Below are 13496 nucleotides of genomic sequence, written 5' to 3'. Positions count from 1 at the left end.
GCAAGGCAATTCAAAGTTCTTCACATACGACTTCCCATGATGCACCTCTTCCCTTTCTCCTCCTCTCCCTCTCCATCTGTATGCATTTTTATCCCATTACTGCATGTTACTAACTCAACATCTTCTCTCTCTCGTAGTTCTGTGCTTTCTCGTTTCTCTCCTCTCTCCTTCTGTCGCTTTCAGCAGGTATTTCTGCCTCCGGAGCTGCAGAGTCTGGATCTGTGGTTGTGGACCGCCTGCTGCCCCCGTGTTCCTGCTCGACAACTGCTACTACAGTTGTTGTTGTTAGTGGCTCTGTTGCTATTATTATGACTGTCATCACTATTATTAATATTAATATTACCACTACCATTACATTATTGCTATTTTAAAATTCTAGGTGGAATTTGCATTGTGCTTCCCTCTCTGTCTAAACCTAACACGGCAGCGGCGGATGGCCGCCCACCATTGAGTCTGGTTCTGCTCGAGGTTTCTGCCTCTTAAAGGAAGTTTTTCCTTGCCACTGTCGCCAAATGCTTGCTCATGGTGGGATTTGTTGGGTCTCTGTAAATAATATTATACAGTCTAGACCTGCTCTCTAAAAGTGCAATGAGAGAACTTCTGTTATGAATTGGTACTATATAAATAAAATTGAATTTAATAAAACAGGAGAGTAAAAGTTACAGTGCAGTGTAAGAAATTAATCATTATTTGATTTAATAAAAGGCAGCGGCAAACAGAAAAGTCTTCAGCCATGATTTAAAAGGACAGAGTTGCAGCAGACCTGCAGTTTCCTGGGAGCTTGTTTCAGATATGACTGTTGACTGCAATGTTTTGACTCTGGGGACAGAAAGCAGGCCTGTCCCAGACGACCTGAGAGGTCTACTACAACTCCTGGCACTATTGATGCTACAAACACTCTTAAGTTAGTATTTCTAATCTTGTTATTGTCCATAATTAAACACAAATATTATTGTTCTATCTATTGTTGTCTTTTCTTTGAAATAGAGGTGTCATTACTCTGTCACACCACCAGGTGGCATTGCAAGACTACTGTGCCACAAGCCAGACAGTAGTAATTTATTCCAAACCACATCACTGCAGTGTATATATATGTGTGTGTGTGTGTGTGTGTGTGAGTTTACCTTCAGCACCATGCAGTAGTCTGTAGGAGCCTTGTACTTGCTCTTGTAGTCCTGGCCGTGGTAGACATTAACGTGATCCAACTGGAGAAAACACACCAGGTCTCTGGATGCCTGCACAAACACACATTGAATTTCAAGGTTTTTTTTGTTTTTTTTTCAGTTTTACAATAACAAATCCTGTTGTTTTCTCCATATCGCCCTCTCAGCTTATTTTCATTGCACACACCTTGGCCTTTCCCTTGGGAACATAATAGATGCCAGAAGCCCTCAGCAGAAAGTAGCGTTTCTTCCACGACTTCTTGCCATCCTCTTTCAGCCACAACACTCCCTCCATCTCGGGGACGGACACTGAGCTGCCGCCGAAACACTCCTGGCACACACACACACACACACACACAGAAACAGCAGATACTTGTTCAGTTTCAGTCTACACCACATAAAGAACGTATGAGTACAATTTGTTGACAGATTGACTTGTTTACAGCGTAGTGAAGAATTATTCATTACTGTGACAGAGGTTGGATTTTCACTGCTTTTCTGACATTTATACCAATATCATCTATTTCTACATGGCTATTAAGCAAAATGCAGAGTGGACAGTAGTTCTCAAAATACCTTGTGTTGGGCAGATTGTGGCACAAACAAAAGACAAAAGTTCAGGGCTCACCAGAATTATGACTAATGCTTTGAAGACCGTGAATTGCCACAACAAATTGAATAACTAGCTAGTGAGTTGTCAAGATATCTTGCTCTGGAGCACAGTGTTGGACCAAGGGACATGCTGACTGACAGACATTACTATCCTTAGCACCTTCAGCTAATTGTGCAGAAAAAAGTCTGCATCAGAACTCTCACAGGTCAAATATCTGTTGCGAAATGAAGGGAGGCTGATTCTGCTGTTTGACGCAGGCATAGGACTAGAAAATAAAAAGTAAAATTTGGATTCAGCCACAGCAGTAGCAGCCTGTCCATACAGTTTGGCTGCAGAGCGCCATGTCAGGTGAAACAAGATTAAATATTGCATGTGAGGATCCGACAGAGGACGTTATTTAACAGAATTAAATGGACATCTCTCTAATTGGTCTGCTTTCTCACTGTGAAAGTGTATCATGTCAGACTGAAATTGTGTGTGCATGCCTTGGACTTCTACATGTTGCCACCCTCAAGACTGTGAGATGGAAAGTTTCCAGAGGATTTGTGGGTGAAGATGCATTTGAGGAAGCAGCTGTGTGCAAGAGGGGAAAGAACAAACTAACCTCTAACAGTGCCTCTTTGTTTCTTTCGGCCATCTCACATGTCTCCTTACGCCCCAACAAATAGTTCTGTAGAAGACAGGGAGCAAGTATGAGACAGGAGAAGCAGGAGAGACAGGTTAGCAATATAAAAACATCTGTATAGTTTTAATTATACAAGTTGCCTTTTGGTAATGCCTCGCATGTGTTGTGCGTGTGTGCATGCATCTCACCTGAGGGTTTTTGAACAGAGCGTACTTCTCGATGCGTTCAGTGAACATCAGGCGGTTCTGGCTGTCTCTGGTCCAGTTCAGCAGGTTCTCCACCAGGTTCTCATGATCTTCGAAAATCCGCTCTGCACAGAGTGAATTTGATATTATTATTATTTCTTTAATTCAGTTACTTGGAACGTACTGTAGAATTAATGTAAGACATTGTCATCTAGTTCTGTGCTTCGCAGTGACACTCAGCAGGTAGAGCCCTGTTCTGTCGGCTTCTCCAATGTGTTTCAACGGTACTTCAACTCAATCCTATTATGAGTATTAACAATGTTACTGGCATGACTCTTAAACTGAAGTAACATGCAGATAGGTAACTTATCTGTCTGTCAGGTTGCTGTCATATTCATCTGTGTTTCTGTATCCCCAAGTTGTGCTAAACCATTTATTTAGTGTCTTGGCATGAAAATAGTCAAATATGAAGATTGTTGCACAAAACACAAGCTGCTTAAATCCACAAATATCACTTTTGGCTTTTTAATGCGTTACGCTTTGAAAATATTTATCTGCTCTGTCGCTATATAATGACTTTCAACAGAGGAGAGGAGAGGAGTGGGTGTAGCCGGTATTTTTCCCACTATGAGTTCTCATTTTAAAGTAGTAGTACTACTATGTGGGTTTCCTGTATACTTTAACAATACAGCAGAGTTTTGTTTCTGAGAAATAACATTTTTTGTTGTATAGCACTAAATACTCAGTAACCATGAATGTCATCAACCTTTTAGAGAAGACTGCAGCCACAACAACAAAACACTGCAGCACATTTGCTGCATTCATCCAAAATCTGAAAGTGAACTGCTTCAAACAGGTCTGCAAGGTTCAGCCTCTAACGTAGTAGGATTTAAGGTGTCCTACTGCAATGCTTTCTGGGATTTTTAAGCACATATTTTAATTTGTTTGGGAATGGGGAAATTGGAAAATTAAGAAGACCGTTACTGCAGGGACCTTCATAACCCTGGTCTCCTCACTGCTCTACAGAGGCAACATGGCTAATGGCAATCTGCTGCCCTCATTCCCTCTCTTTGGAACTCAGTGTCTCACCCCAGCTGCCTTTCAGATGTTTTCCTCTGATGACTGAAATGGACAAAACCACGTCAGCTGTGACCCACATTGAATTTGGACCACTTGTTGACCTCACTAACAAAAAGTGCCTGTTATTTGGGGCCAGATGTATTTAGTCAGTTCCTGTGTAAGTATAATGTAGTTTCACTGTGACAGAGCTCATTCTGAAATATTGACACCTTACTGTACCTCAGCATTTATACATTTATTAACTAACAATCCAAAGTGGAATATCGTTTTAACAGATAACTAACCTGAAACTATTTTATGTCTTATAATTATTATGTCCAACTACATCACATTAACACAGATTTCCCAATAATACTATAGCTAAGATTATGACAGTGTGATAGTAATTATAAGCTTCATATTATATGATCTTGGAATTTGTAATCCTTCAACAAGATAAGTGCCGAAACAATTACTCAATTAACTGGTTAGTGAAACAAAGTAATTTGATGATTTGTTGATAATCGATTATGTTGATTATGTTTGTTAGTGTGCACCTGTACAGCGGACAGTGTGAATACATGATATGTTCTTGTTTATGTTACCTTGGTTGGTTTCACATACCAACAACTTCAAAAACACTACACTAGATGCTCAATCATCTTTTCTGTAGTTTGAATGACCCAAAAGTTATGGATCATAGCTTTAACAGTATCTCGTGCAAAAACAATGCATTAATCAATGAAATAACTGAGGTACCAGGATTTTTTTTGTATGAAGAACATATGAGGTAAACATATCTAAAGTATTAATCTAGCTATTCAAAGCAGATGAGCAGCACACTAAGTAGAAATAGTATTGTTCATTTAAGCATCTTATAAAGTTGTTTTGTGAATGAAGCAAAGATCCAAGACCTTTAGTAGTTTCCCTGATCATTTTACTTGTCAGCTACAGTATGTCATCATTTATCACACATTACATACATCAGTCTGAGAGATGGAGCAGTTTACCCCTGTAGTTCAAGGGCCACAAATATGTTTAAGTTAAAAGCTAATGCTTATAATAATGATGACAATACTGAGCCTGTCTGTCTTCTACTGCAGGCTAGTGAGAAGAGAAACATGCTTAATAACTCAGTAATCATAATCATAAGGAACAAAACACCTTAGTTCTTACATTGATTAATGCGTTCTTTCATTTGGGCATGCAATGGAAACTAATACTTATAATAGTAAAATTAATACTAACACTATTACTACTATAACAGCAAATACTGCTGCTACTACTAATGACAATAACTGTTCTTCTCATTATGATTAGAATTATTATGTGCCACTGTTATTTCCTGTAGGGTAGGCAGTGAGAGGTCAGAGGTTATGATGTGACAGGAATTCAGTCTCTCGCCAAAGGGCACTCAGCAGGGTGCTGCTGGTGTGTGTGTGTGTGTGTGTGTGTGTGTGTGTGTGTGGGGGTAGGGGGATGCTGTCAAAGGGTTTGTCCCCCCTCCGCTGCTACAGACACCACTTATTTCCTTAATTAACACGGGCCAATTTAAAATCTTCCTAAGGCCAAACCCTGGCCTTCAGCCCAGGTTTTAGAAAATGGTTTTGTGTAAACGACGAGAGGTTTAGGTTTGGCTGAACGTGGCAGAACGAGCTACACTTTACCTTCTCTCTCTCTTTCATAACGATGCTGACTGGCTGTTCAGCAGAAGCCCTGAAGATGTAGGTTAGATCACATGCATCACTGCACCGGACCTACATAAAGACTGTGTGTGTGTGTGTTTGTCAAAGAGTTAGTGGAGTTGAAGCTCATAGTACAGTGTGTGCTGGCAAACACACATCACGCCTCCCAAGGGAGGGGTGTGTGTGTGTGTGTGTGTGTGTGTGTGTGTGTGTGTGTGTTCACATCTTTGTGGCTGAATATCTGTGCTGTCTGATAGTCACTGCTGGGCACAATGTCACTGACAAATATACTCAATAATGCCCTTCCCTCAACACACACGCACCTGGAAACCTGGAATAGGTTGCACTACTACTAGTTTGTGTCAAACTAGTAATGAACTAAATCAGGTTGCACCACTCAGAAGGCTTTTCTGTCTTAGCTAGTAAAGCCAGTAGAAATGACTTAAATCTGTAGCTACAAAATATCTTTAGCAATGTCAAAAGATAAAGCAATCAACACTGAAGTCACTGCAGCATTTTGAGCTTTAAAAGCACTTCAAAAAGGGAAGTCCAAGGTGTTATTCTACACTTAATTGAATCAGCTGAAATATGCTGTCTGTTAACCTCTACTTACTCTGAGCCAGTGGTATAGAGCTCTCTGCATTACTAGTTTGTGGAGCGTAAAACACTTCAAGCTGCCACAGCTGCTTACTGAGATCTAGCAACCAGCAAAAACTGTGAATGAGCATTTCAGTAGTTAATAGGACAAAGCCGCGTGTGCGTGTGTGTGTGTGTGTGTGTGCGCGCGCTCACCCATCTGAAGCTCGTTGATGGTTTCCACCAGTGACCAGTCTGGACTGTAACCACAGTGAGATTTCTCCAGCAAACTGTCCAAAACCTGGAGAACAGGAGACGCTGTGAGCACACACGTAACACTGCACTAACAGCACTACTACTGTTGTGGTCAGTACTACTGCTGCTTATGAAACTGCAACTACTGTTAATGACAGAAGTACTGCTAACAACACACTTACTGCTGCTACTACTACTACTAGCACCACAGCTACTGACACGACTACTAGTACTACTGCCACTGATATTACTACTGACTAATGATAGTACTACTGACTAACGATGTTACTACTGACTAATGATGTTACTACTGACTAACGATGTTACTACTGACTAACGATGTTACTACTGACTAACGATGTTACTACTACTGCTATTAAAGTGCTTCTACTTTTTCTGCTGGTAGTTCCACCACTGATACTACAGCTATAGCCAAATATTAACAAAATGATGACTACTACTGATCTCACAAATGTTATATTACTATTAAGAATATTATTTATTATTACTACTACTGACACAGCTACTACTACTTCTACTGTAACAGCCACTGCTTTTCAAACTAACTGCTTCAGCTACATTGCTGTTACGGCATCCCTACTACAAGTGCAATGCGAGTCAGAGCCATACCTGTCTGACTGTCTGTCTCTCGTCCACCATCATGGTCTTTGAGCTCTCGTCTGACAAATGAACGCGAATCACCAGCTATGAAGAGAGAAGATGAGAATTGACATCGTTATTGTCACGTTTTGACACCTCTATGTCCATCTTTTTCTGTGCGTATGCTCTGCAGTTGACAAGACAACTGCATTTTGTTGTTTTCTCATCAAATTAAATGGAGCTACATTGTCGCTAAAAGGCTTCACAGAATTTACTGCATTACATATTTAAACTACATTTCTTTAACTTAAATCAGAAAGAAACAAACTCCAGACTGCTCTTCAGAGGATGAACACTTTTCGTTCATTGCCATGGCAGCAGTTGTGCTGAACTAGTTTTTTTGACAGAAGCTTGTACAGTAAGAAAGTAATAATGCATGAGGTGTCTCAGTACAGCACAGTGAAGGCAGAGAGTAGTAATTATTTATACACACAACAAAACACACAGTAACATTACAGACAAGCTAGAGGTTTCCTTTGCCAACTCCACAATGGTATAGTACATTACTAAGGTCTATGGTTACCTGCAGTTTAAAACGCCCAATCAAATTTGATCATTGATATTAAAGGTTTGTTTGGGTGTTAGTTTAAATTATATGACTGTTTAATTGTTTTTTATAAACATTACTGATGTATACAAACCCTTTACAACCTGAAAACATCATAACTTAGATTTAGTTGCAGTCTAGTCTTAATCAAATGTATTAAATACGCATCAGTGACTCCAAATCATGGCAGGGTCCAATCCTGTGCTTTGGATTTTGGATATATACTCTATATCTATAGAGATAGATAGATAGATCATTGTGCCTTTAATATTTATAATGCACTAATTTCGAAGAGATCTTTTCAGTTTATGTTTTAGGTATCCACTATGTGTAAGTTGCACACATTATCACAGCACATTCTGTTTTTACAAACACCACTTTATGTGTGAAAAATGGCGTAGTCATAGTGCATATTTATCGTTTATACATTTGGCCCCTGATATTTTAACACCTACCAGCCAATCAAATTGAAGTATTTCTCATGTCCATGGTATAAATGAGACTGAAGGTCCCATGAAATGAAAACTTGCTTTTCATATGGTTATCTTTTGACCATCTTATCATTAAATATCCCTTAAATGATACTGCTGTGTGTGTGTGTGTGTGTGTGTGTGTGTGTGTGTGTGTGTGTGTGTGTGTGTGTGTGAGAGAGAGAAGAAACATCCACTGTCACTTTTTTGGAGCTTTGTGCAGGATCACCATACAAACGATTACACAACAGACACAGACAGGTAGCTGGAGTTCTGTCTCTGTGTGTAATAAATACAGGTTGTTAATCCCGTCTCTCTCTCTCTGTGTGTGTGTGTGTGTGTGTGTGTGTGTGGGATTGGGACTTAACATGCAGTGGTCATTATGTTGAGTGTTGTGTGTGTGTTGACCACAGCTGTCACTGGCCAGAGCTTTCAATGTGGAGTAACACTGACCTGACCCAGAAAACTGAGTCCGCTGGAGACGTGCCAGACGCAGACACACGCGCACACACAAACAGGCACACGCACATATTTCTGCAGCATCTTTCATGTGTGTGTGTGTGTGAACCAGTCTCACCTTTTTAACCTGGGCCTCCTTGATCTTCTCCAGGGCGACTCGGATATTGTCTGCCTTCAGCTTGGCAGCTTGCTCCTCCTGCGCACGCACGCACGCACGCACACGCACACACACACACACACACATTGACGACGCCAACAGAAACGATATACTGGTCAGTCAATACAAACCAGTAGCACTGACAGACACACTCCTGCAACACTCTCTCTCAATCCGTATTAAGGACACACGTGCTTATTAAAATACACTCTTGTCCTGTCACCTACCTGATTCCTCCAGCAGGAATTCATTGTTTATTTGCAGTTGATTTCTATTAAACAACCAACACTTCTGTGTCTGCTTAGCATCAAACAAAACTACAAAATCTGGTATTAAAAAAAAGGTCAGAATATCCAGTGTTATCGGAGTTTGGACAAAGTATCGGTGTATTCCAGTCTCGTCAGCTAGTCGCGCGCCATTTGTCCTAACACATTCCTCCTGTTTCATTAGGCTTCTTCCAGATGGATACTTATCTTCCTATTAGTTTCCCGACAAAGGGGAGGCAGAGCTAAGACAGGTTGATGTGAAAGCAGAGATAATTCCCCCAAAACAGCAGCGCAAGGTTAGTCCCAACAAGACAGAGGTGCACTGCCTGAAGAGCCCAAACTGTGAAGAATCATCAGACATGTCTGGCTGGCAGCGCAAAACCTGCTTCTCCTCCTCCTCTTCATAATCATCATCATCATCGTCATCATCATCTCTGTATTATTGTGACTGCAGGGGAATTGGATTTATGCTCGGGCGCTACATGTTGGTATTTAGTTATTGTCCCTCTGAAGGAGAATTATCCAAATTTCCCATACACACACACACACACACACACACACACACTCAAACTGGAAGCAATGCCAGTGTTTCTCTGACACTGCAGCCGACAAACTAGAGGAGGGATAGAGACATGAGAAAGTGGAAAAGTCCAGTCTGTTTATCTCTGACAACTCAGCAGTGGGTTGCTCTGATCTGCAATCACAGCTTCTATGTCTTTCAGTTTGATTCGGCACAAACACGCGGCTCGTCAAGCTTCAACAGAACGATGGAGCCGAGATAATCAGCTATGAGGAAAACAGTAGAAAGAGGCAGTGGAGGAGGACGGACGGTGGATGGAGGAGCAGAAGGAGTCAGACAGCCTTAATTCCAGCAGAGCAGAGTGCAGGCATACACACAAGATCTGGAAGCAAAAATAAAAGTAGAAATAGGAACACAAGTAGACATAAAGAGAGAAAGAACGATAGAAAACTAAGTAGAAATACTGACTGATTATCTGACTGGCAGTTTACACTCTGACTGAGCTGCAGGTTGACTAATCTAGTTATCGACTGATTTACTGACTGACTCGTGTCTTGACTGAGAGCCAGGTTTGCTGACTAATTAAATAGGAAATCTGGTGACTGACCAGCAGACTAACGTTTTTGGTTTAGTGACTACCTCACTAACTCGCTGACTGACTGACTCACTCACCGACTAGCTGGTAAATCAAAGTGAAAGATGCTACCTTGTCCTGTCACATCCTCCCTGGCCGAGCGAGATAGAAGGACTGCGAGGAAGAGAGAGGGAAGTAGAGATGGACGGGGCTGTGGGGGAGGGGCGTTGTTGCTGTGCCAACTTGCATGCAGAGGCACTGATCTCTTTATCTCAAGCTCTCATGCCCCCTCCTCGCAGTCTCTCTGTTCCTCTCGCTCCATGCAACACAGTCTTCTCGTTAATCCACTTCTCTTATCTGATTTGTTTTTTCCCTCGTTTTTAGCCTTGTCATTTTGTCCTCTTCTCGCTCTCTGATTCACTCGTTGTCTCTCTCTCAAACACTCCGTCTCTCTTAGTATGCAGTCAATTTAAGGGGATCTTTTCAGTCATTTCACATGAGTGTCTGAATGTGTGTGTATGCCCTAGCGGCGGAGCTCCACCTTAGCCAGTGTGTCAGCTTACACACACACACACACGCACACGCACACGAGGATCCATATTGTGAACGAGTGAAAGGGCAGAATGAAATGAAGATGATGGGGACGAGAAAGAGGAGATTAGCAGCCAATCTCCTTATCGTCATCCCCCAAAACCCCCTCAAGTACACACACACACACACACACACACACACACACACAGACCCAAATTATTAAAGCAGCAGAGAATCCTACAGTTTAAGCTCATGAACAGCTTCATAATGACTAGCCTATGCTTTGTTTGTTGGGGTTAACGCCTGCAGCGAAGGCTGACAAAAGATTAACTTGGGATATATATGTTATAATGCTATGATGGAAATCTTACAATTTGGTTAGCAGTAAACTTTAAAAATAAAATGGTATATAACAAAAACTGTCAGCTACCATGTAATATGACAAAATACATGTATGTTTTTCATTTGTTAGTGGCTGTTAGCATTTACAATAGGGGGAAATTGAAAAGATAGATAAGAACTCAACTGGTAATGGCAGGTTACAGTCTGATAATATATTTAGTCACCAACTTTAAAAAATGTTGTGATATTACATAAATCTAGCATTAGCAGCTGTGATGCACAGACAACAGACTTATGTAACACCTATTTGTGCTTAAGTGCAGCTAAAATTAATATGTGGAGATTTGAATCTGACAAAAAAAGTAGATCAGAGGATTAAATTTGACAAAATATATTATATAATACATCACCTGTTAGTGCCTTTTAACATTAAAGAAACTAAAGGAGTAACTGTGGGATAAAAGTCTAAATTTTAATGGCTTCAAAAATATTCATTAAAATGTTAGTGTCAGCATGTTACAATGTGAATGAGATAATGCAGGTAGCCAGGAAATGTTAAAACACCAGTCCTATAACATTATGTCGCATCAATTAGCATTTTAATGCTAACTGACAACATATTCTACGTTGTGTCAGTTAGCATTAAAGTGTGTTTTAGCTTGCATTCACAATTCCTTATCAACAGAATATTACAGGCCTGAAGCAGCTGGCTTAGGAGTGTCAGTTATCATCATCATCTTCATCATCACAGCCATCAGAATCATTATTGTGCCTGTCATCTCTGCCTTCAACATCTTCATCATCACACTCACACAGCATGCTAGTGCAAGGCACTGCCCAGGGTTACAAGTTGGATTTCCACATATTCAAATTTAGGGTACTCCGGATCATTCTCCCAACTCTCAATATTATCAAAGGAATCTTGCTTATTTTTAAAACAATCCAACCTAAAAACAAGACGAGGTCTCTAATGGTTGTTATAGCTGAAAATCTCTTGTTTTCCTTCTTGCTTATAATGATTTGTAATCATCAGTAATCACTTCTATAACCTTATTCACATATTTTAGCCGTGCTAATGGCGGCGTCACTCTGTCTTGATTTCAGTCAGAGTGGAATATCTTGAAGTTGTTGGATGGCTTGCCATGAAAGTTGGTAAATCAAGATCCCCTCCAAAGCATCCTGGGTGAAACCCTCTCTTTTCATCGTTTACCTCCAGCTGGTTCAAATTTCCACAATTTCCAAAACTTCAGTTCCTATTCTGACAACATGCACTTCTAAAACTCACGAATGAACTCAGCTGGCAGCTGTTGGTTTAATGCTAAACCAAGCAAGCGCGCATGCTAACATTTAACATTCACACAGTTAGTGTGTTATCTTGCCAATGTTTAACATGCAACATTTAGCATGTTAGAATACTGATGTTAGCCTTATTTGAGCCTGAGAACTTTAACCTTAACTGGCTATGCATATATATGTATAGTATTACAGTCTGTAGTGACTTGTTGAGTCGTAGTTTCCATCGACAGATTTCTGATGTTTTTAATTTATGCAGAAAATAAAATCCATGCTTAACAAGCCTGAGAGAGGGATAAATGCAACTGTGATTCTGAGGCAATACAATGTTTAGTGTCTACTAAGTGCACATGTTGTTAGCATATCGTTTTGAGCTGAACGTGAAAAACATTCTTCATTTATTCGGACCCTCTATCATTATGAAACCGAATCCCTTAATTTTTGTTCCTGCAAGTACCATTAATTTACCCATTAATAGTGGTGTAATAATAAGAGGCATTACTTTTATTTATCCCTTTGGGGGAAATTAACTTTTTCACTCCATTTATTATTTTGTGACGGGTGATAGGGCTGCCACATAGTCAGGCGCCCCGAGCAGTTTTAGGGTTCGGTACCTTGCTCAAGGGCACCTCAGCAGTGCCCAGGAGGTGAACTGGCACCTCTCCAGCTACCAGTTCCCACTCCGTACCGTCTGGTCCATGCTGGATTTGAACCGGCCACCCTGCGGTTCCCAAGCATTATTCATTTCATTATTTTGAAATTTTAGAGGTTTTATCACTTAAATCTCTATCCATTAAGAAAACCAATTAAAACCTATTCATATATGATAATCCATTAATTTATCCATTAAGCCCAAATCTGTCTTTACTGGCCTCTTACTGGATTTTCATTTGGACATAAAATGCTCAGTTTCTATTAGATATTAACGAGTTTTTCAGCAGTTTTCCGCCCACCACAGACAAGACCTCCTACCACTGTCATCACCGTCATTTCCAGTTTGTAGCGTATACGTTTTCTCTCCATCTCATAGATATTCAGTTGACCTACATTATAGAGCCACTAAAATTAGCTTCTGCCCAGGAAAGATCCTGCTGCCTTTGAAGTTATAAGGAACGTGTCTCTCCTGAGCCACCATAGGCTCAAAACAGAGCGGAGCGATGCCACTTAGGGTATACAGAGGCAGCAGAAGTGGGCCAGCTGTGTGTGTGTGTGTGTGTGTGTGTGTGTGTGAATGAGAAAGTATGTGGGTGGATTGCATTTATTGCTGAGGCAGTGTAACACTGACATGATTATGCTGCATGCACAAATACACACATACAGTACATACATTTAAACACACACACACTCACACAGCTGTGCCCTGGAAGCCGAGTGCATGAATGTGATAATTACACCCTCAGCCTAATCACCGCTGCAGGAATTAGACTGGCCCCTTAGCTCATAATCTGCCTGGAATCTCAGGGCCCATCGTAGCCCCCGCCCACTCTAATCTGGGACCACAAATTAAAACAAAAAT

General features: G+C 40.8%; 1 protein-coding gene across 3 annotated transcripts in view; it reads right to left on the bottom strand.

Annotated features, from left to right (window-relative positions):
* LOC122885034 (ras-associated and pleckstrin homology domains-containing protein 1-like) overlaps positions 1-13496 on the bottom strand; it is a 67936-nt gene that overhangs the window by 8738 nt on the left and 45702 nt on the right. For all 3 annotated transcript variants that reach the window (XM_044215626.1, XM_044215628.1, XM_044215627.1), the window contains 7 exons: positions 8416-8493; positions 6792-6866; positions 6123-6207; positions 2590-2711; positions 2381-2446; positions 1351-1494; positions 1125-1235 (listed from right to left, as the gene is read on the bottom strand). In XM_044215626.1, coding sequence (XP_044071561.1) covers positions 1125-1235; positions 1351-1494; positions 2381-2446; positions 2590-2711; positions 6123-6207; positions 6792-6866; positions 8416-8493 — 681 coding nt within the window. The remainder of the gene's footprint in view (positions 1-1124; positions 1236-1350; positions 1495-2380; positions 2447-2589; positions 2712-6122; positions 6208-6791; positions 6867-8415; positions 8494-13496) is intronic.

This window comes from Siniperca chuatsi, linkage group LG12 (assembly GCF_020085105.1).
Source record: "Siniperca chuatsi isolate FFG_IHB_CAS linkage group LG12, ASM2008510v1, whole genome shotgun sequence".
NCBI lineage: Eukaryota > Metazoa > Chordata > Actinopteri > Centrarchiformes > Sinipercidae > Siniperca > Siniperca chuatsi.
This window is presented reverse-complemented; position numbering and strand designations above follow the sequence as displayed.